At 39.3% G+C, this 21,148-nt stretch overlaps 1 protein-coding gene across 1 annotated transcript in view; it reads left to right on the plus strand.

Annotated features, from left to right (window-relative positions):
- The window catches only part of LOC124285871 (choline transporter-like protein 1), a 42,650-nt gene that overhangs the window by 1,654 nt on the left and 19,848 nt on the right, over positions 1-21,148 (plus strand). The window contains 1 exon segment of the mRNA XM_046722150.1: positions 14,435-14,533. Within this exon segment, the coding sequence (XP_046578106.1) occupies positions 14,486-14,533 (48 nt within the window). The 5' untranslated portion in view covers positions 14,435-14,485.

Genomic DNA, 21,148 nt, shown 5'->3' on the forward strand with positions numbered 1-21,148 from the left:
CTCCAGCCATAATCATGTCTGTGTCCCCTGCTATAATCATTTCTGTGTCTGCTGCTCTGCTATAATCATGTGTGCGTCTCCTGCTATAATCATTTCTGTGTCCCCTGCTATAATCATTTCTGCCTCTCATGCTATAATCATGTGTGTGTCTCCTGCTCTGCTGTAATCTTTTATGTGGCTCCTGTTCTGCTATAATCACTTTGTGTCTCCTGCTATAATCATTTCTGTGTCTCCTGCTCTGCTATAATCATTTCTGTGGATCCTGCTCTGCTATAATCATTTTGTGTCTCCTGCTATAATCATTTCTGTGTCCCCTGCTATAATCATTTCTGCGTCTCCTGCTATAATCATGTCTGTGTCTTCTGCTATAACCATTTCCGTATCTCCTGCTATAACCATTTCCGTATCTCCTGCTATAACCTTTTCCGTATCTCCTGCTATAATCATTTCTGTGTCTGCTGCTCTGCTATAATCATTTCTGTGGCTCCTGCTCTGCTGTAATGATATTTGTGTCTCCTGCTCTGCTATAATCATGTCTGTGTCTCCTGCTCTGCTTTAATCATGTGTGTGTCTCCTGCTCTGCTATAATCATGTATTCGTCCCCTGCTATAATCATTTCTGTGTCCCCTGCTGTAATCATTTCCGTATCTCCTGCTATAATCATTTCTGTGTCTGCTGCTCTGGTATAATCATTTCTGTGGCTCCTGCTCTGCTGTAATGATATTTGTGTCTCCTGCTCTGCTATAATCATGTCTGTGTCTCCTGCTCTGCTATAATCATGTATGTGTCTCCTGCTCTGCTATAATCATGTATGTGTCTCCTGCTCTGCTATAATCATTTCTGTGTCTCCTGCTCTGCTATAATCATGTATGTGTCCCCTGCTGTAATCATTTTTGTGGCTCCTGCTAAAATCATTTCTGTACATCAGGCTTACAGCATTTCTAATTCACCAGATGTAACCATTTCTGCAACTGATAAAAATAGACGAATGAGGAGGAACGAGTTGCACCTGAGCATTTTTTAAATAACGAATCTGTAATCTTCAAGTGTTTGGTTTGTCGCAGCTTTTGACATTATTACAGCCATACCATGACATGAATGATGCCTGTAATGACGTTAACTGTCCCAATGAGGGGAATCGAGCCCTGATCTTCTGTTTGATATCCCAACGTTTTACTCGGCTAGCATACGTCACATTTTGCATATTCAGGCTGACTGACTGACTGAGTTTAGTTTTACGCCGCTTTTAGCAATATTCCAGCAACATCACGGCGGGGGACACCAGAAATGGGCTGCATATTCAGGATACATATTAGTGCGTAGAAATCTTTTAAAGGAAAATATATCTATTGTTGGTCTGTCGTTCTAAAAAGGATAATTTATACTTTCCTTCAGTATATTCATTGGCCTTCACTATATGGATGAAATAATGTCGACGTTACATTTGAATTAGCTCACTATTCATTCACCGTCACCTGTATGTCTTCTGGGGACTCCTGGTTCCAGCAATGCATGCTGCTCATTGGGGGCTCCTGAACTGGCGGTGCCCGGTTTGGTTCGAGTTCGGGTTTGGTACCCAGTTTGGTTGATTGCATTGCATGGTACTCAGACAGCGTTGGCCGTTGCTCATGATATCAATCACTGGATTGTCTAGTCTGGATTTGATTCTTTAGATCTTAAGGGGAAGCATACGCAATGACTTGTTTGTCTGATTTGACCCCAACTTTATAATCTAATATATCACCGAGTGCGGCGTTCAACAACCAGTCTGTATTTCTTCTTCACAAATCCACCCAAAATTCAATGTGAGACAAAGCGCAAACAAGCATGAACCGAGACTAGCCTTACATACAGCCCCCTGGATGAAGTTTCGGATAAAATATATAAATTTCCACAAAGAAAACCGGGCGGTGGGGTAGCCCAGTGGTTAAAGCATCGTTCGTCACACCGAAGACCCGGGTTCGATCCCCACATGGGTACAATGTGTGAAGCCCATTTCTGGTGTCCCCGGCCGTGATATTGCTGGAATATTGCAAAAAGTGGCGTAAAACTAAACTCACTCACTCACAAAGAAAACCCAGTGATCATAATATCAATCACTAGATTTATTCTGATTGCAAAATGGAACACCAAAGTATGATTGACTCCCCAAGTCTCTTAGTTTCAAGCCTAAAGCTGAATAGGAGAGGAGCATAGGCTGCTAGAAATGAGACTGGGCAATAAGGGTGAATGTTTCATGAAGATAAAGATTATTAAGACATTTGGTTTGTTTATTGTTTTAAGCCGCACTCAGCAATATTTCCAGCTATATAACGACGTCTTGTAAATAATCGAGTCTCTACCAGACAATCCAGTGATTAGCATCATGATCATCGATCTACGCAATTGGGATACGATGACATGTCAGCGAGCCTGACTACCCGATCCCGTTAGTCGCTTCAAACAACAAGCGTGGACTGCTGTAGGCCAATTTTAACCCGGATCTTCACGGGTACTTTTTGGAGAGATCAGGGTGGTACAGTCAACATAACATGCATGAGCTTAACCGTCGTGACTTAAACATGTTCAGATATGCTTGTGTTGTGTCACCTGCACCGACAACTGTTTTGGTGGCCTCTTAAGCACGTGTCTTAGCGTCTAAATATTTCGTCAGAGGCACGCTCTTTCACACTGTCAGACATATCCTCATAAATTACTTGACGTCGCGATCAAGGGTCGAATAAGAACCTGCTATCTCCTTGCAAACAATGCCTTGGACAGGCTATAGTAATCAATCAAAGTGACTTTGTAAGACATATAGTTTGAAGCCGTGGTTTCTCGTCCGATCGTTAGTGGCCAGCACTGTTAATGCAAATTTGAACTCGGTTCCCGTTCGCTTTTACTATGGCATTGTTTTCCATTCCGAAGTTGCACATTTTGATGTAACACGTGTAATATATGGGAATTGAAATAAAATGATAACGTTCCACCTACCTAAACATGCTCCAGAGAAACCAGATTTTTTTATAGCTTCTTGGATGTTTTATTTTATCCATTCATCATTTTCCAACATCTTGATTCCTAATACATGTAATAAATAACGCCGCATTCAGTAATAATCTAGCTATATGGCGAATCATCAAGTCGATCATATTAAAGATCACGTTTAGACCAGACAGACAAACATTGATATCACAAGCAACATTCAACGGCATTGAGGTGCAGTGACACCCAGTCAACTTAATACCCGAACCTAAGTCGATCAATTCAGTCTCCTCTTACGACACACTGGGCTGTTGATGACGCATTGTAACCTGGGACCCCCAGGGGTCTGAACACAAAGAGGGGACATCTTGACCTGGAGTTAACTAGTGTCCAGACCGATGTTTACAGACCCCATTCTCAGTCCCCTTTAATGTATAGCTGTTGTGTAATTGGGTCTGTGGTAACATACAAAAGATCAACCGTACTGTGGATACAAAGGTTTGCATTAAGATACATGTACAAATCAATACCTGACGGCCAGGCAGTCCAGATCGGTGGGGTTGATACCAGCTGAAGAGACATATTACCCCTTGGGGATTTTCACACCTCAGTAGTTTTCGGTATCAGGTGTTGATCATTAGTCGACATGTTGTCTGTCTGTCTGTATGTCTGTCTGTCTGTCTGTCTGTCTGTCTGTCTGTCTGTATGTATGTATGTATGTATGTATGTATGTATGTATGTATGCATGTATGCATGTATGCATGTGTGTGTATATACGTACGTATATATGTATGTATATTTGATTGTATGTATGTATGTATGTTTGTATGTCTGTGTATATACGTACCTATGTATGTATGTATATGTGATTGTATGTATGTATGTATGTTTGTATGTTTGTATGTATGTATCTATCTATCTTAGTACGTATTACACCTGATTATCGAGGATGACAGTTATGTACATTTAACGTATATATAATTCATTTGAAACTTATGCCTACACTATGCCTACACTATGCCTTGGTGGTTTAAGATAACAATTTACAAATGATAACATGAAGCTTAAGTTAAACATGGGGATTGAAGTAGTTTAACTACCTTCCACAGTAGCTAAAATGACACATGTGTGTCAGTTCGCTGTTCTAATCGTCTTGCCCAGGTAGACATTATGAGACACAAAGCAGTTACTCGTGATTGCCAAGATGTCATCCCAGATGCGACTGATTGTAATCATCCAGATTAACATTGACTGCTTGTTGTTATTTTGTTTAGCTCCACAATCAGCAATATATGATAGTAAAACTGCTTGTATCAGGCATTAAAACTTCGCATTGGAAGAGTAAAATATTATCTAAAAGCAGCTAAACTTTGGATGGACAAAATATTATCTACAAACAAAACTTTGGATGGACAAATATTATCTATAAGCAACTGTACTTTGAAAGATAATATATTATCTATGTGCAGCTATACTTTGAAGAAATAAAATTTTGTCTTTAAAGAAATATCTCGTTGATGGAATAAAAACATATTTTAAATGCAGCATCACATTGGAAAGACAAAATCGTAACTAAAGCAGCAGTAAGTTTGCAGGATAAAAATTATATTATCTTTATAAGGGAACTTCACTACTTTGGAAGATTATATGATATTGTAAGGATAAAGCAATTTTAACTTTGGGGCATAAAAATTATATATAACTTTGGAAGGATAAAATATTATCTATAAACTACTTTACTTTGGAAGGATAAAAAATCTATCCATACAGTCATATTCAGGAAGCTTTGGAAGGATAAAAATGATCTAAAACCGTAATCAACATATATATTTAACATCTCAAGCTATGACAACCTCATTTTGGTAACAAAGACGTCAGGCGCACTAACCACAATGAATGGCGTTAATTACACCCCCCAGTTTTGTATACATAAAGGTGTTAATTACAAGTATGGTCACATCTCTCAATGGGTTGTAGTCACTGACGTGTCGCTGGTCGTTATTATACAGCAGTATCACCCACCGAGGATTGTGACATGACTCTACATATTTCACATTGTGTGCTGGGAACATATTCAGCTTAAAACGATAAGCCATGTAGAGTCGCCCTGTCGAGGGTCCGTCCTGTTCAAACTCGTACTGTGAGATACGGACTTGACTGTAGAGGTACCGGTAACGGACTGTAAGTTGATTCGTTGTTTATTTTTATTTTCCTGATTATTATGCACACATTTTGCTGTCACTATTTATGTTTGATAGTTGAAATGACATATAACGTCACATATATATTTTTAATTTTCAGTTTACCTTTTGATAGCAAGCAGTAGCGATTCATGCACTGCTCCATTTCATTGTCACACTTTTGATACGGGTATGAAATGGGTTGTAAATGTATTGTGCTGACGATCTGAACTTCTAAACGTTATGTCGTATTTGTTTAGCAAGAATCCTTTTTATCGGGTTATGATATAATTTATCATCTTTTTAAATCAAATCCGATTCCATACCTATCCTTTTCTAATCTGACTAACCTCCCATGTTACGAGAACCATGACCGAACTTTGAACGGTGTAATAGATATGATTGCAATGTCACTGTCTCAGTTGTTGTTCAGAAGGCGTTAGAGAATAACGCAATTGAATTTGCCAAAAACTTGTAAATGACAAAGCTTCGAAATAACTCCCGACTTTATTCTTCTGACGAAATGCTATAAATAATTACGAATCAATATAGATCGACATACACATGGTGTATTACATAAGAATCAATATAGATCGACATACACATGGTGTATTACATAAGAATCAATAGCTCGACATACACAGGGTGTATTACATAAGAATCAATATACATCGACATACACATAGTGCATTGCATAAGAATCAATAGCTCGCCATACATATGGTGTATTACATAAGAATCATAGACATCGACATACACATGGTGTATTACATAAGAATCAATTTAGATCGACATACACATGGTGTATTACATAAGAATCAATATAGATCGACATACACATGGTTTATTACATAAGAATCATAGATCGACATACACATGGTGTATTACATAAGAATCAATATAGATCGACATACACATGGTGTATTACATAAGAATCATATAGATCGACATACACAGGGTGTATTACATAAGAATCAATATACATCGACATACACATAGTGCATTGCATAAGAATCAATAGATCGACATACACATGGTGTATTACATAAGAATCATAGTCTCGACATACACATGGTTTATTACATAAGAATCAATTCAGATCGACATACACATGGTGTATTGCATAAGAATCAATATAGATCGACATACACATGGTTTATTACATAAGAATCAATTCAGATCGACATACACATGGTGTATTACATAAGAATCAATATAGTTCGACATACACATGGTTTATTACATAAGCATCGATATAGATCGACATACACATGGTGTATTACTTAAGAATCAATATAAATTAGATCCACATACACATGGTGTATTACATAAGAATCAATTTAGATCGACATACACATGGTGTATTACATAAGAATCAATATTGATCGACATACACATGGGGTATTACATAAGAATCAATATTGATAGACATATGCGGAGTGCATTACATAAGAATCAATATTGATAGACATACACGAAGTGCATTACATAAGAATCAATACTGATTGACATACACGAAGTGCATTACATAAGAATCAATACTGATAGACATACACGATGTGTATTACGTAAGAATCAATATTGATAGACATACACGAAGTGTATTACATAATAATCAATATAGATCCACAAACACATATATATTGCATAACAATAAATATAGATTGAATGTATTGCCGAAGAAGTACTATAAATCCACACACACGATGTGTATTACATAATAATCAATATAAATCCACACACACGGTGTGTATTACATAAGCGTCACTTTATAAGCAATGACTGGCTATTTTTTAAGTCAAAATCATCAACATTCCAATTACATCACGGTGGTTTGTAAAATGTAATGTTCGAATCTGGACTTGACAAACCCGTGACTGAAATCATGAGCACCGATTAACGCCATGATACCACGCAATCTGTCCAGTCACCGATCCCGAACAGCGCTCCCTCGATCTCGTCTCCCTATCTGGGTAAATGTGACTATGGTTCGACACAAAAGGAGTGTATCATGACCCGTCAACATGTCGACAGGTCTGTATATTCACTGGCATTATGACAAATGGAAGTAGTCTTTGGGGACGTATCGCTCTGGTAATCATGTATGTATCCGAGTGTTAAGTACGGTTCCACTGTTAAGCACGTTTAATTGTTACCATCAAACAGTCGTGCATGTTGTGTCAAAACAATCCTGTGGGATCGCTGAAACCGATAATTTACATGTTCAGCGCATGTTTCATCCACTTCATGGATTCCTAGACATTATGGTTGCACACACCGTCAGTTTCTGGCCTGTTTCATTGTTAAATTCAAGTTCCTTTTGTTACAGTACATGTGTTGATATTTCGGAGAAGTGATCTCCAGCAACCTACAGTTTTGTATGTTTGTGTGCAATATTCCATCTTTAAATAATCGCTGTGGACTAGACAACCCAATGGTCAACATCATGAGCATCGGTCTACGCTACTGGGATACGATGACACGTGTCAACCAAGTCTGTGTCTGACCACCCGATCCCCTTAGTCGCTGTGTACGACAAGCAAGGGTTGCTGAACCGAATTCTAACTCGGGTCTTCAGGGGTACAAACTATAGCTATGCCAACTAATCCTCGGTGACTTGGTTGACTGCGTGTCATCGTGCCCTGCGTTGGGCGTTGCTCATGTTATCAATCACATGTTTGCCTCTTTCTCTAATCTTTATACAGACTGATGTCATATTGTTGTAATGAAGCGTTAAGTCAATACATCTGATTGCATGTAGGTGAGGTGAGGTGAAACTGGGTTTAACGTCGTGCTGGAGAATATTTCGCTCATATGACGACGTGCATGCGTGTGTATGTGCAGGTGCGGCTGCTTGTACTAGCCCAGACTTAAGCTGGTTTTATAGTGCTAGCCCACTGAGATACCATGCCGCAGTGAAGCATGAATACACCACTCAGACACATTATACTGACTCCAAGCCGACCAGTCCTTGTTGTACCCATTAATGCCGAGCGCCAGGCAGGGACCAACAAGTACCATATTTTAACGTCTTTTGGTATGATGCGGTCGGGGATCGAACCCGCGACCTTCCGCTCTCCGGGCGGACGCTCTAACCACTACACCACGGAGGCGATCTGATTGCATGTAAGTTTTGATTTTAGAGAATGATTTGATATAATAGATTCGTGTTAAGAAGATATATTTTTAAATATTGATCACCATCATCATTTTATCATCTTCATCATCATCATCAGCAGCAGCAGCATCGTTTCATGGGCGGTGGGGTAGCCTAGTGGTTAAGGCGTTCATTCGTGACGTCGAAGACCCGGGTTCGATTCCCCATATGAGCACAGGGTGTTGAGCCTATTTCTGGTGTCCCCCCGGTTGACTCATGTCATCGTATCCCAATTGCGTAGATCGATGCTCATGTTGTGATCACTTGATTGTCTGGTCCAGGCTCGATTATTTACAGACCGCCGCCATATAGCTGGAATATTGCTCACTCACTCACTCATAAAAATACTCCAGGTAGGTACAACGTGAGAAGCCCATTCTGGTCTCCCTCGCCGTGATATTAGCTGGAATTTAATTAAAACCACGCTCACTCACCCATTCACTCACTTGTGAAAATACAAGTTACTAAATTTAGAAAAATGGACACAACAAATTACGAACCATTGCCACATGCAACGTTTTCCGGATGAAACAAGGTGGATGAGTACCTCAACAATCCATACCTTCAAAGATATCACCTTACCAATAACAATACATTTACACCACATCAATTCCATTGTATAGTTGCCCTTGTCATTGAACTGCAATAAAATAGCCTTGTTTGAACCAGATAGCACTGCATGTCAGATTGTCCTAGGACCGCTAAGCTTTGAATCGGGTCGTGTTCAAACACATTCCAGCACCAGTCGATATATCAGAGAATGTTATGGTGCCATAAAGCTAACATAATGGTAATTGACCACGCGTGACCACGTTGATTAAGAATATCGATTTGTTCATATCAGCCAAGGCGATAATTAAGGTAGATCGTGCAGAGGTCAACGTACCCGTGTTTATTAATAATAAAGATTATACATTGCTTTTACTGAGATTCTATATTGCAATTTGTGTGATAGGATATCCTTTTAAATTTAATTTAATTATAATTTAATAAAAATCAATATATTCAACTCACTTGAGGTTTTTTTCCTCAATTTCATATGACTGATGTAATTACAGAGAACTGGATTCAAATTTAATTACTTTCATCGATTTTACTTTAGTCTAAGTATATTTTATTTATGCACTTCCTTGTAATAAAGGTAGGCCTGACGTAAACTACTCGGTCTTCAAAGTAACTTCGGTAATCAATTCTTCTCTAAAATACAATTAAAACCGGCTTCTTGTTATTGGCTGCATGTTGTTCAGTGTACAATGTTCGAAACCACGCTTCACTGGTGCGGGTGAGTTTGGTTTTAGGCCGCTTTTAGCAATATTCCAGCAATATCACGGCGGGGGGACACCAGAAATGGGCTTCACACATTGTACCCATGTGGGGAATTGAACCCGGGCGTTTCGTGTGACGAGCAAACGCTTTAACCACAAGGCTACCCCATCACTCCTTTAACCGGTGGAACTCTTACTGTCAATACCTCTCTATACCAAGGGTCGATGGTTCATAAGTTTGTCCATTAAACAACGAACAGATGTTATAGATGATGAGAACGATTTACTTCGAAATTATTGACTAAGGTTTTATTTCCGCTGTTGGAAAATACAGTCATTAGAGTTTTTAAATAAATCATGCATGGACATGGATATAACGTACCGTCACCCAAAAGAAAAGCTGCTTTCATATTTATACTCATGGAAACGAATAAGGGAACACGTGAAAGTACAAGTGTTCCTTTATATATTTCCCAGAATTTCACCCACAGTGCAAAAACATACCATACTGGATATTGCCCTGATTTTCATATTGCGATATATTGTAATAATTTAAGAGATATTGCAATACATTGTGTGCACTATTGATTGGAAGGTTTCTGCCCATGATCGTACATCATAAATTCATAATTCAATATGTCTTTTGGAAATATACTCATGGAAACGAATAAAGGAACACATTAAAGTACATATGTTCCTTTATTCACTCCCAGAATTCCACCCACAGTGCAATACATACCTTGTGAAGAAACCTGGAAAAGAAAAAAGGAACTCTTGTACTTTCATGTGTTCATTTATTCGTTTCCATGGTAATATGAGATATATTGTCTGAAAACAAAATTCCCCGTCCCTTGCAGAAAATAATACCTTGAGTGAGTGAATATTGCTTTATTTGCCGCTCTGAGCTATGTTCCATCAATATAGAAACGGGCTTCGTCGTGACATGTGGGGTAATCGAACCCGTGTCTTCGGCGTGACGGGCGAACGCTTTAACTACTAGACTACCCAACCGCCAGAGACCTTAACAGTCTGTCGAATGGATTATACGTGTCTGGTATGCTAATTTCCACTGACACATTTCCACTGATACTTGATCTCCAGAGGAACTGTCACTTAATGTTTGTCGTTTAACTGTGCACTCAGCAATATTCAATCTTTATGACGGCGCTCTGTACATAATCGTTGTGAAACAAGTGACCGACATCATGAGCATCGATCTACACAGTTGGGATTCGATGCATCAACCAAGTCACTGAGTATGCCCAACAGATCCCTCTCGCCGCCTCTTGCGACAAGCATACTGATGACCCATTCTGAACAGAGCTTACCGGGTACTAACACTTAAGTAAACACGGATGAATACGTGTGTTGAGGGTAACAGTGTAGGCATACATCTGCATCTTCATTTTTAAGTATTTTAGTTTAGTTCTATTTAATTTTTCATAATTTCAAAATTTCTTGAACATATATAGGCAAAATTGAGAGAAATGACATGCGCAAATATACTCATGGAAACGAATAAGGGAACACATGAAAGTACAAGTGTTCCTTTAATCTTTTCCAGGTTTCTTCACAAGGTATGTATTGCACTGGGAGTGAAATTCTGGGAGTGAATAAAGGAACACTTGTACTTTAATTATATAATGTGTTCCTTTATTCGTTTCCATGAGTATATTTCCAAAAGAAATATTGAGTTCCTGATTTATGTAAATGTATAAGCCTCTTTTATCTTCTTCTTCTTCATACAGACAGCGGGCAGACAGACAGACAATCAGACATTTTTTCCAGTAACAAAACACGGGCCCATAATAGATTGATGATCATCAGATTCATCACGCAGGTGAACAGGTGAATAATTCTGCACAATAACCGTGTCACTAGCTCCACTGTCGTGACTGCGGGTTGTGAGACCGGGGATACCCCCACGTGTCGGCGAAACGTGAAACATGAGAATGAGTAACCAGATAATATTGGTCACAGCCATTGGTCATATACAATCAATCGAAGACGCTTTGCCGCGTTCTGCCACGCACACGTGACGTTAAACTTCCTTGTCATGGAAGCACGGTGTTCTAGTGTAGATAACGCAAACGTTTGTGATATAGATTATGGTAATGCTTCTTAAATGTTATATGTAGATTGCTTGAGTGCATCTGAACGTAAATGTCTTCATTTGCGCTTTTTATATAAGCGAGTCAGTATCAAAAATAAAATAAGAAGCATTTGTTTTTTTAATAATTATACATTTGTAGTGAAAACTAAGTACAATTTCAGAAAGAATCCTGGAAAAAATAAATAAAAGTAAATAAATAAAAATATATTAAAATAGAAAAATAATAACAAAATAAATAAATAAATAAATAAATAAATAAAAATGAAAATGAAAATGAATGAATGAATGAATGAATGAATGAATGAATGAATGAATGAATGAATGAATGAATAAATATTCGTGATCACTAACTTCTTTTCTTCAGTATGTCAGGATTAACAGATAATATGACACCTCCAGTTTACTCTGGATTTTATGTCTCGGGTTCGATTCTCCCCGCGGGAATGTATAACAAAACAATCACGTCATACGTCGAGTTAAACCTATCTTATACAGTATGCATTAAACAACATCTGTTTTACGCAGTCTTTGTAATGTAATATCAAAACATATATAAGTGTACTTCTTTTCCGAAATGTTGGAAGATCGTCTTACTATAGGCTATCTTTAACTACTCGTACTGCAATATCCTTGTCTAAACATGTTAAACAAGATATTGACCAGTTTGTGAAAGACAACCTGCTAGCAAACCTTTCTAGGAGACCAAATTTTATAACGAGCATTCTGCCAAGTGTATAACACGTGTGCTGTCAAAATGTATTAGTTTGGGACAATTGAAACGATTGTCGACCCTGTTCTTCTTAGAGTCGAAAGAGAGTTCCGTGAACGTGCGTCAGTGGGGGTAGAACATTTAAAACCAAGTCTAGTAGCATTACTTACGGGGCTGCCATAAAATACTGCTCCCCTTTAAATAATCAATAAATTTAGCCGACTGTTAGGAGAGGGTAAAAAGGTGTAATCTTAACGTCACATTGACATTATCTCATGAAGTAACGCTGTTCAAATGAGAAACATCATATTGTGATAAGATTTGATATCGTTACACACAACAGTTTATTGTATTTCCTGGAGACACGATCTTTCGAGGTTGAACGAGTACAGTTTCGTCTCGCGGCAATCGTGAAGTACTCGAACTTGTTCGTGTAAATCTGAAAAAAATATTAACAAGATCTTGAATGCACATTCAATGAAGATTTAGTGAATGTGATTGCGAATATTCTAGCAAGTTTTCAATCATATCAGTCTAACATTTTATCAATGAACATAATTGAATAAATAAATAAATAAATAAATAAATAAATAAATATCTCTCATTCCAAATTTAGCGCCCTGTTCACACATAAACACCGCGTAACATGGTTTCATGATGTTATTTGCATTCCAAAAATATTTTGACATTGACAGTTCATAGCAGGCTTTAACACCGGAAATCTACACGATACAATTATACGGCATTAATAACAGAAAAGCGGCGCTACATTTTCACGACCGACAGGTGAAACAACCTCTCGGACAATCGGACTATTGTGCACCTGTCGTCATGGCGACGTTTATATAATTCATGTCTAAAAGCAGCCTCGTTTCCGTTTAAATGAATGTGATCGATTTGGAATAAAGCGTAATTATGGAGAACTGTTTGAAAACTAAAGTCGTCGTATGGAATAACAGGGATGATCTGATAATACTAATGATGGTGGAAAATGATGCCTTTAAACTTCTTCGGAATAGGTCCATACACAGCCAAAGAAACATTCCTGGAAACCTAATCTTGTCATTTTTTAACAAAAAGCCCATGAAAATATTTATGTCGTTAAATTTTCTGTCACTTTTGAGTACTGTGATTAACAAGATTCGGGAAAACCATGATAAATGATGGGGCTTCGCCTTTGAAAGGTCTCGCTTGCATTCCTAGTAAACTGTGGTCAGGCTCCCCATTTGATCTGGGTGCGTTTGCTTTGGTACCTCCCGATTTCTTGACGAAGATCAGGAGTGAGCATCGCTCTCCTGGCACTCTGGGACATGCAGAAGGTTGCAGTGTTGGGGAGTCTCCATATTCTGTGGACAGTTCTCTGCGGTTCCACTAGGCTTGAATTCCATTCTCCGTCTTCTTTACACGTAGTGGGTTAAGATCCCAGGGCTGATGATGCAGCATTCGTATATTTAAATCTGTAAAACACAATGATAATATGTGATTTTGTTTCTGCAAGGTTTATTACTGACAAATCGTATTTGACAATTTGAAACACTTTGTCAGTTTCGTGCAAATATACTCATGCCAATAATGGTTGTCACCCCCTTCAATTTTATTAAATAAAGAGGGGTGTGGGGTGTGTGTGTGAGGGGTGTGGGGTTGGGGTGGGGAGGGGGTTGACAACCATTATTGGCATGAGTATATTTCACGTTTGAAACACAAAATGAAAGTTAGAATCAAGAAGCAAAATGGTGTGAGTTACATGAATGATATAGGAGATGACCTGTCCTAGTCAGAGCCTGTGGGAACGGTTAATATACTCTTACATATGCTCCCTTCTATTTTGTGTCTATCTAGATATTATTCATCGTGTTTATTCGTTTCAGTGTCACCAGCCTCACGCATATTATCACCAATAATCGTTAACCGTGTGCCTATAAGACATACTGGAACTTGGTGCAACACTTACTTAGAATCCATAACACAAGGCGATGTTTATTTATATATTGACATTTGCAGAAAACAATATTGAACGTCAACTGCAGCAAGGCTTGTTTGTTTCAGATGAGTGACTCCATGACAGTCAGAGACCAGACAGGCAGGTAGTACCTCACAATGGGGTGCTGTGGTGCTTATGACACGGTGGTGCAACCTCAGAAGGGGGTACGTATACGTGGAGATAGACACAGTCGTACTCCCCCGCTTGATTTATTGTGCGAACATTTGTATCATCCTTACTAACCCGACCCGTGAAGATCCGGGTTAGAATTTGACTTCAGCAACCCAAGCTTATCGACTAACGGAATCGGGCGGTCAGGATCGCTGATTTGGTTGACACATGTCATCGCATCCCAATCGCGTAGATCGATGCTCATGCTGTTGATCACTGGGTTTTCTGACTATTTAGCTGGAATATCGCTGAGTTTGTTAAACAACAAACCACGAGTTTGTTAAACAACAAACCAACCAACCTTACTAGCCCCCTTTCGACACTCTGGTTGTTTCGAAAAAAAGATAATTGGAATTTCTAAACCATGCCCATGACTTTGAACATCACTGTAATTGCTGACTGAAAACTATTGAACAGCACACTAAAGATCAATAACCTTCCGGTACACACATGCAGGGAACATATTTGCCATGACTCATGCTGATCTTCAGCGAGGGTTCTAATGTTTTCAAATTCAGTATGGCCTACAACCCTTGGGCCATAGTCTCAAAGATTGAGGGAACAATATTCACATGATAAAACAGCTGCCAGCTAAATATAGGAGACCCCAAAGTGATGCATTCCTTAGACGTTGGCCACTTTGGTTAAACCCACGTGCACGGTACGGTGCTAATCCTAGAAACACTTGCCCAAGGGATGTAACTCTGGAAAACATATTGCGGTGCCTAGATAGAAACAAACACACCTTTGGAGCAGGGCGTAGGTACCATTATAAAGCCCGGGCTTACACATGATTTTTGCTTTGCAAGTCGGACAAGCCCTCAATACTATCTAAATATTAACCTTTGCAACCTATCTGGCTTACACGAAAAAAAAATGGCTACGCGCCCGGCGAGGAGCCTTTCATCTTTCTTTAGGTCATTGGTTCTTCAAGGCATCTTGGATGGACAACATGACACCTACATGTGAGGTTTCATCAAATCGGATCGTTGCAGTAATGGATAGCATCCATTATTGGATGAGAATATACTCTCACAAAAGTATGAGATAATGAAATATAAATGTTAATAGCATGTATTTCATCCAAGATAAGTACTGGTGACATATATCCTTATGTCTGTAAACCACAAATGACATCCTCTAGCATGTCATGTCGGTGGGATGTCCTGATGTGGACACTTTAAAGAACGGTCGATTATCTCTGTGGACCATTATTTCTGTCAGTATTATTGATTCTGCTTGTCATAAGTTGTGATTTACTTGATTTTCACTCATTATTTGTGTATGAACTTGCGATACGGGGTCAACAGGCTATTGGCAAGATGGAAAATGCCAGAAGTCTGTGAGGTGGCCAGCAGGGCATTGTTTGACAGTCTGAAATTAGCAGAATATATAACAGATACCAAAAAACCCTACCGTAAAGATCCGGGTGAGAATTATTGGTTTTCAGCAACCCATGCTTGTCGTAAGATCGGGTGGTCAGGATCGCTGACTTGGTTGACATATGTCATCGTATCCCATTGCGTTGATCGATGTTCATGATGTTGATCACTGGATTGTCTGGTCCAGACTCGATCATTTACAGACCACTCAATATAGCTGGAATATTGCTGAGTGGGGCGTAAAACAACTGGCAAATAAACCCAAATGCAAAATAGTAATCATGGACATCATTTACGGCGTCCCAGGTCAACGACAAGAGAAGGAGACTGTCCGTGAACGAAGAATCAACAAACCGCAAACTTGCAAATTCTGTGCTGGAACACTGTAACTCAGTTCAGCTAATTGCTGGACAAATAGAAATTATAATAGTGTTTTAACCGTCATACACTAGCTTGTTGACTTACGCTAGCATTTTAAAATATTATGATTAACTGATACGTTCATTGATTTGAAATGTCAGACTGTGTGCATATAATATGTAAAGAAACTGTGAAATTCAATATTCATTATAAAGTCAATATTTGAGCCATGTCGATAGGTGAGGTGAGGTAAAATTGGGTTTAACGTCGTGCTTGAGAATATTTTGCTCATATGACGACGTGCATGCGTGTGTATGTGTATGTGCGGCTGCTTGTACTAGCCCTGACTGAAGCTGGTTTTATAGTGCGAGCCCACTGAGATACCATGCCGTAGTGAAGCATGAATACCCCACTCAGACACATTATACTGACACCGAGTCGACCAGTCCTTGTTGTACCCATTAATGCCGAGCGCCAGGCAGGGACCAACAAGTACCATATTTTAACGTCTCTTGGTATGACGCGGTCGGGGATCGAACCCGCGACCTTCCGCTCTCCGGGCGGACGCTCTAACCACTACACCGGAGGTGGTTCCATGTCGATAGAGTAGAGTTGCAGGCACGACATATTCTGGGTATTCTCCTGTTCGGACAGTCTAGTGTGGTGCCCTTCGCCATTGTCAAGTAGTGCCTGCCAATACAACTGCAAATTCTGCCAACACAGACATCAGGTACGAACCCTATCTCCCAAATTATTCCAAAGATGATCAACCGGTGACACGTCTGGAGGTCTTTGTTGTACAGGGCAACGTTTGACACCTTGCTGTGTGGAATTGTGTTCCTTTCTGGAACCCAGTGTTTTGACATCCTCGCTGGACAAAAGGGATGAATGCTTGGTGTAAAACTTGGTCAACATGACGTCACGATGATCAGATCTGTCTGGTGGAACTGTTGCACGCCCTGACCATCTTGACCACCACCGTGCGTATCGTGCTCTTGGGCCGCTGCCGGATACTACTCCTCTCCATGCCGTCTCCAAACATGTTGTCTCCTTCAGAAAAAGGGGCTGTGGGTTAGCTTAGTGGTTAAAGTGTTCTCTCGTCATGCCAAAGACCCGGGTTCGATTCCCCACATGGGTATAATGTGTGCAGCCCATTTCTGATGTCCCTCGCCGTGATATTGCTGGAATATTGCTAAAGACGACGTAAAATAAACTCACACACTCCTGTAAAGCATAAACTGGACCTCTCATCCTGAACCTAACTCCACGCGTTTGCGGATTACAGATGTATTCTGTGACAAGCCAGCTCGCTTGCATGTTTCATCTCCTGTCATGTATACCGGTTGATGTATTAGCCTTCTCTTGCACGATCAATGTGCCATGTGGTTGCGACGTTTATTTACACACGCAAGTATCCCCAGATGTGTCACCGTGGACGGCATGTTTTACATGTGAAATGTCCAACGTTAGAGTAACTTTGGCTCGAGCAAAATGGCTGGCCATTCTATTTCTTTACATAAAATGACAGGGCATGGTTTCCTTCAATAGTATCGGGGCGGCGGGGTAACTTAGTGGTTAAAGCTCTGAAGACCCGGGTTCGATTCCCCACATGGGTACAACGTGAACAACCAATTTCTGGTGTCCACTGCAATCATATTGCTGGAATATTGCTGAAGGCGGCGTAAAGCTAAACTCACTCACTCACTTAAATAGTATTTGCTCCTGGTTTAATGTGGATTACAAATAAGTCAATGTAGCTAATAGCATTAGAAATGGTGTATCGTGTGTGTCACAACATACCTGTCGGAATCGTGGTAGGGATTAGTCGTTCACGCAGCAGGACATGTGCAACACTGCACAACATGGCAGCCACGTGTCGTATGTCAGAGTTAGGTACACATACTGACGATGTCTCCAAAAGATGAGGTTGTTGATTTTGATGCAGGGGTGCAAGTGGAGGAACAGGTAGGATTTGTTTCATTTCTTAAATTACTGTGATGGCGCAGTGAGGGTTATGGGGTCCGTTTTTACTTTAAAAATTCAACTGAATGATGGATGTTGTTTGTGTCGGTGACAGCATCACCCTGCTGTCTCAGATAATTACACCCGATATCCAAGTGGCTGATAACGCGACACCGGCCGTTGGAATCAAACATGTCGTCCCATGTTAGAGTGAGTGAGTGAGTATGGTTTTACGCCGACTTTAGGGAAAGAGTTCCTTACGTAGCCCCCGCTTTTTGTGATGAACAAACACTATAGTTTTGTCTATAGTTTATAGTTAAAAATTAGGTGGTGGTCTATCCGATTTGTAAGGAACTCTTACCGATTTGAGCAATATTCCAGCAATATCACGGCAGGGGACACCAGAAATGGCCTTCGCACATTGTACCCATGTGGGGAATCGAACACGGGCCATTAGCGTGACGAGCGAAGCTTTAACCACTACCCCACCGCATCTCCCCTGTTCGAGATAAGATATGAACTCTTCGACGATTTTGATATACGTCCCCAAAATATCACCACTGATCTAATATACCCGCATTAAAGAAATGTTTTTTCACGAAATCTGACTAATCAGCGTAAAGTCTTAACCCTTATCTTGGCTATACATTAAAATGTAAAAGGGTATAGTATATGCCGCTCACGAAAAAATATTGCTTGATAAAAATATAAGAAACATCACAATGAAAGAATAAACAAAGTGGAACTACTTCAACTGTTACTTCTTGATTACTGCTACAGCTTCGATAACGCCACTTCAATATGAATCGAAAATAAATCATACAACATTATAGATGACAACTTCTTGTTTATTGCATTGAGCGACGGTTCGATCTAGATTCTTACACATCGATAACGGTGTAAGAATCTACATCGAAACGTCACTCTATGCAATAAACATGAAGTGTTTATGTCGCACTTATCTTAATAGTGTTAATGTTTACACATACATATATCTATAACTATTAGTGAATTTGAACCTTACCTGTTGAACTCGTAGATTTCATGAGGGAGAGAAACAAAACCTTCAAACCCGTCGTTTTAATCTACGTTGCCGTTGTCTTTATCTGTTTATATTCCTCTTGTATATATATATACTCACTTCTTTTGTCTTCTTGCGTCCTGCTATTGGCTCATCCATAGTACCTCCAATGGTATACCCTGTCTACACTTCTGCTAACGCTTACCTAAAGTCAGGTCTGCATTGCCGGTTAAAATATACACGTGCTGAATTGTGTAAAGAAAAATGTAATTATTCTGTTTGTATCCAGTCTTCCTATCATGTGTGTCACATTACTCCATATTGTTGAGACCTTTGCTATATGGGTAATCATCTAACACAATACCGTGTGGAGATAGGAAGTTTCAATTGTATTATTTCATGTAGCTTTAGAAATCACTTTAGAAATCCACTGCTATCAATGTTTCCTGCAATGTTATCTCCAAGGTTCTTTCATAACGAATTGGCCACAACAAATTTGGAAAGTTGTACAGCTTGTTCAAAACTGAATGCAATACGTGCTGTGTGTATACATTTCTTTGCTTTCTACAATGTCAGTTACATAATGCCGACAAAGCTATGGTCCTCCTATTGTTGCTACTGCTTGCAGGGGACGTGGAGGCCAATCCAGGCCCACTGAACCATGACTCTAAACAAGCACTTGATAAATTTCACTTAAATACACGATGTGTGCGCAACAAGTTAAAATATTTGAGTGAAGTACTCTCTGACTATCACATTGTCTGTTTTACCGAAACACTCCTGGATGAGACTGTAAACAGCACTGATCTTTTATGAGATAATTTTCACGAACCGGTCAGAAAAGATAGAAATGCTTTTTGGGGAGGGGTCATGATATATGTAAGTAAACAACTTGCTTTTAAAAGGATGGTAGTTTTAGAAACCATTCATGACGAAACGATTTGGATCAAGCTATTTCTTCCACAAAAACCTTTAATATAATGTGTTGTAGACAGACCTGAGTATAACTATACATTTTGGCAACGGTTAGATGAAAGTGTAGAAACAGCCCTAGATGGATCCAGTAAGATAACGATTCTTGCAGATATAAAAAAAAATTGCTGTCAAGTAAACAATTAAATATTGTGGACTTATTGGAACGAAAAAATCTATATAATGTTATTAAGGAACCTACTAGAGTGACTAGAACCACTGCTACACTATTAGGCCCTGTGATAGTAAGTGAGGACATATCTGTTCGAGACAGCGGTGTTGTTGAATTGGATAAGAAAGTTAGGGATCATAGAGGAACATATATTTCGTTAGACAAAATGTCACCACCGAAATGTGTTTATCTAGACATGTATGGTGTTACAAATACGATAAACTTGACAATCTTATAGAAAGTACTGACTGGTTTGATATTTGTAACAACTATGATTGTGTTGATGATGCATGTAAAGTCTTTCACGATATTTTCACAAGGTGTTAATGTGTACATTCTAAAACTGTAACGATTCGTCCTGATGATAAGCCTTGGTTCGATAATGAGTTGAGACGGGAATGCAGAAAACGTGACAGAATGAGAAAGAAAGCTAAAAGAGCTGACAGTGAAAGAGACATTCGATTGTATATGAAACAGAGAAATAAAGTAAACAACTTGAAATACCATGCAAAAGAGTACTTTTATTCCAATCTTGCTGATTTTATTACTGAATTACACTTTAAAAATAAACCATCTTACTTAAAAATGCTGCGATATGTTGTACAGCAACTTGCATTCCCGCACTCAAACGAAATCCTATTGATGACCCGTCGCTTTTCTCAGATATTGATAAAGCTGAATTTTTAAGTAACTACTTTACCTCGATCTTGTTCGTAAATGACGAGAATATGACTCTTCC

Source organism: Haliotis rubra, unplaced genomic scaffold (genome assembly GCF_003918875.1).
Source record: "Haliotis rubra isolate DU_JTF1 unplaced genomic scaffold, ASM391887v1 Scf37, whole genome shotgun sequence".
Lineage (NCBI taxonomy): Eukaryota > Metazoa > Mollusca > Gastropoda > Lepetellida > Haliotidae > Haliotis > Haliotis rubra.